This window comes from Passer montanus, unplaced genomic scaffold (assembly GCF_014805655.1).
Source record: "Passer montanus isolate IOZ18808 unplaced genomic scaffold, ASM1480565v1 scaffold1109, whole genome shotgun sequence".
Taxonomy (NCBI): domain Eukaryota; kingdom Metazoa; phylum Chordata; class Aves; order Passeriformes; family Passeridae; genus Passer; species Passer montanus.
Window position 1 is genome coordinate 2373 of NW_024357714.1, and position 3622 is coordinate 5994.

The 3622-nt window shown below is 51.3% G+C and overlaps 1 protein-coding gene across 1 annotated transcript; it reads left to right on the forward strand.

Annotated features, from left to right (window-relative positions):
* The first annotated feature begins 688 nt into the window (after nt 1-688).
* Nucleotides 689-1009, forward strand: LOC120512691 (feather beta keratin-like). The gene has a single exon (XM_039731283.1). The coding sequence runs from the start codon at nt 689-691 to the stop codon at nt 1007-1009; it is 321 nt and encodes a 106-aa protein (XP_039587217.1).
* The last annotated feature ends 2613 nt before the right edge of the window (nt 1010-3622 follow it).

Here is a 3622-nt window from a genome sequence, read left to right on the forward strand (position 1 = left end):
CCCAGGACATCATCAGCTCCTTCAGCATTCCTTTGAGAAACACAATGACTGATGGACATCCAGCAGCACAAAACAGAGTCTCAGTCTTCACAAAGCACCCACAAACCACATCATACAAGGCCCACTGATGACATTGCACCTCCACTGGTCTCTGCTTGTTATTCAACATTCACATTCATGTATCTAACAACCAAATCTACCCAAAGATGAATTCTCACTCTAAAGCTGCCTCCAAGTTCAAATGGTAACAGCCTCAAGTGGAGGACATGGAGTTGAAGAGTCACAGGAAAGAAAACACTCCCCACCTCATGACTCACCAGGCTGGGCCAGACAAAAGCTGCAGCCTAAAAATTGCCCCAAGGCCATGGGACAAGGCTGTCCCGCCCCTCCAGAACCAGCATAAAAGTCGGCCCAGAGCCTCTCTCCTTCACACACTTCTCCTCACGCCTCCTCTTCTTGCTCCGACCCTCAATCAGGTGAGCCTCAATCCCCTGACCCTCCTGATCCTGTACCCCTGGCCCCTCTCTTCCAGCACACTCAGCCCCAGCCTCAGCAGTCCTCACGCCTCCCCACAGCCCCACAACAGCCTCCATACTCCCACACCTTCCTGCATCACCACCCCTCACACCCTCACACCCCTGAACTGCATCACCTGTTTTCTCTTCCAGGCACCCTCCACACCACAGCCATGGCCTGCAACAGCCTCTGCCGACCCTGCGGACCCACCCCGCTGGCCAACAGCTGCAACGAGCCCTGTGCCCTGCAATGCCAGGATTCCCGTGTCATCATCGACCCTGCCCCTGTGCTGGTCACCCTGCCAGGACCCATCATGACCTCCTTCCCCCAGAACACTGCCGTCGGATCCACCTCCTCCGCTGCCGTGGGCACTGAGCTCAGTGTGCAGGGACAGCCCATCTCTGCTGGATTTGGTGGCTATGGCCATGGATTTGGCTATGGTCTGGGAGGCCTTGGCTGCTATGGCAGAAGGGGCTATGGCTACAACTGCTAAGGGGCCAGCTCTGGCACCACCCCTGACACCAACCACCCACTCCCTGGGACCCACCCTAAGCACTGAAGATTCATCTCTGGGCAAAGGTTGTCAAAGGGTCTCAGCATTTTCGGCTTCTACTCTCAGGGCCTCCATCAAGGCAGCAGCCAAGGGCCCAGCCCACACTGCCTGCAAACATGGCCCATCTTCCTCCTGCTCTGCACTGTCCCTTCTGCTCTCTCCAGTCCCCTCTGGATAAACCCCTTCTCTCAAGCCAGAGGAAGTTGAGTACCTCCACTGGGCTGCTCCCACTGTGGGGCAGGAAGGCCTTGGTGCTCTGGCTGAACCTCCTTCAAGCAAAGAAGCTTGGCTGATGGTCACACTTCTTGCACCCCTACTTGTCTTCTCTTTTCCAGTGAATGCTCATGACCTCCCTGTTCTTTTAGCTCAATAAAGTTCTCTTGCATTACAGACTCAGATGTCTCCTTTTTTCACTGACACACACTGGCACACTTTGCCTTTCCATTGCATTCCAGACTTCACTTGCTTGATCCCAGACCTGGATACAGGAATGCAGGTCTATCCCTGTCTCTTATAGAAGCCATGTATGAGTCTTGTTTTCACTTTCTCTGGACACCAGTTGCTCCAGACCCCCATCATCTTCCAGGGTCGTCTACAGCTCTGCTTCAGCAGGTCCATATCTTCCATGATGGCCTCCCATGCACACCAAAGTCTTGAGTTGGTTCATCCATAACGCTCATCTCAGCTGTGACCAGCAAGGTCACACTGGAGGGTCCCAGTTTTAGACTGTGATGGACCCATGGAAAGGAAAAAAGCTGAAGAATAAGGAGAACAAGACACGTGAGGAGCACAGTTCCCCATCCTTTAATTAATCCACCCTTGAAACCCATGTGCCTGAGCATTAGAAAGCTTGAGGGAGTGGACTGTCCTGGTCCCCACCACTGGTAGGGATCCCTGGTGGAACAAGGACATGGAAATGGTTGACAGAGAGAGCTGCAGAGACACCATGACATTGACTGGACTGGGGTAACCTCAAAATGAGAACAATGCAAGAAAACTGGGAGTTCTTTCACACAGGAAATAAGAATAAAATAGGAGAAGTCATCAATATGCCATGATATGACCTTACTGAAAACACCCCAATTACCCTAAGATTCGGCTGAGTATTTTACATGTCCAAACACACCATAAACAATGAGATAATGGTCATCAGTTCTAGCAATTAAGATGTGCTTCCAAGGTCAGATGGACACAGCCTCAAGGGAAGAACACAAAATTGCAGAATTGCATGAAGAAAAACACTCCCCACCTCATGACTCAGCAGGCTGGGCCAGTCAAGAGATGCTGCCTCAAAAATTGCCCAAGGCAACAAGGATGTCCCACCCATCCAGGACCAGCATAAAAGCCGGCCCAGAGCCTCTCTCCCTCACACACTTCACCTCAAGCCTTCTCCTCCTCTTGACAGCCAGGTAAGTCTCAAGCCCCTGACCCTCCTGCTCCCACTCCCGTGGCCCCTATCTTGCAGCATGGTCACCCCCAGCCTCAGCAGACATCACACCTCCCCACAGCCCCACAACAGCCTCCACACTCCTTCACCCTCCTGCATCACCACGCCTTGTGCCACCCAAAACCCCTACCATGCCATACACCCCTCTCTCTTCCAGGCACCCTCCACACCACACTCATGGCCTGCAACAGCCTCTGCCGTCCCTGTGGACCCACCCCACTGGCCAACAGCTGCAACGAGCCCTGTGCCCTGCAATGCCAGGATTCCCGCGTCATCATCGACCCTGCCCCTGTGCTGGTCACTTAGAGGCTAGATTATCATCCAAGAACCACTGGACATGTCCAAATTGGAAGTGAGGTCTGAGGTCAGCCTTTGCCAACGGGGGATAAATGTATGGAAGGATGGAAGGCAATGGAAGTTACAACACCTCCGCCTTAGCTCAGCCTATCAGAACTCTGAGAAATTGGGGGTTATTTTTCAGAAGGCACACATAAACCATGGCACACGAGGACCATGAGGTGACCACAGTGATGGCACCACACTTCCCCAAATTTGGGTCAAGTCTTCAGCCTCTCCCTGACATGAAGCATCAATAGAAAACTTTGACCTCTTGGTAGTTGCAATTAAAAGTTGCTAGCACAGGTGGACAGGGTCTCAGGAGCCGCATATGGAATTGCATCATTCCACAAAGGCACAGACCTACCAGGTCAAGGAAAGACAGAGAAGCTCACTGAGGCTCCATTAGTAATTATTTGCTTACAGGAACACAATGTTAACAATTACAGGTTATGAGTTATGAAACTTGTGGCTTCAATGAGGAATAAGCTAATTGATGTCTGAGACAACCTGGGAAAAAGAGGATCAAGGCCAGTTTGTTGTTTCTTTACTGGATTTCTTAACAACATCAAGAAATACAGTTTAAATGGCAGAGTACATTGGCATATAAATTTCAGAAATCCAAATGGACCGTAATACTGGATTAGGTTTGGCCTGAACTTCCTCTAATTTTAAATGTCCTCTCTCTTGATCCCATTCCAGACACATGGCCAGGAACTCTCTTTCATCCATCAGGAACCGCTCCCAGGCATTGAGATCTTGCCAAGCTA

What these genes read in the sequence shown, in the direction of transcription:
- LOC120512691 (XM_039731283.1), top strand. Translation starts at nt 689, where the DNA reads ATGGCCTGCAACAGCCTCTGCCGACCCTGCGGACCCACCCCGCTGGCC.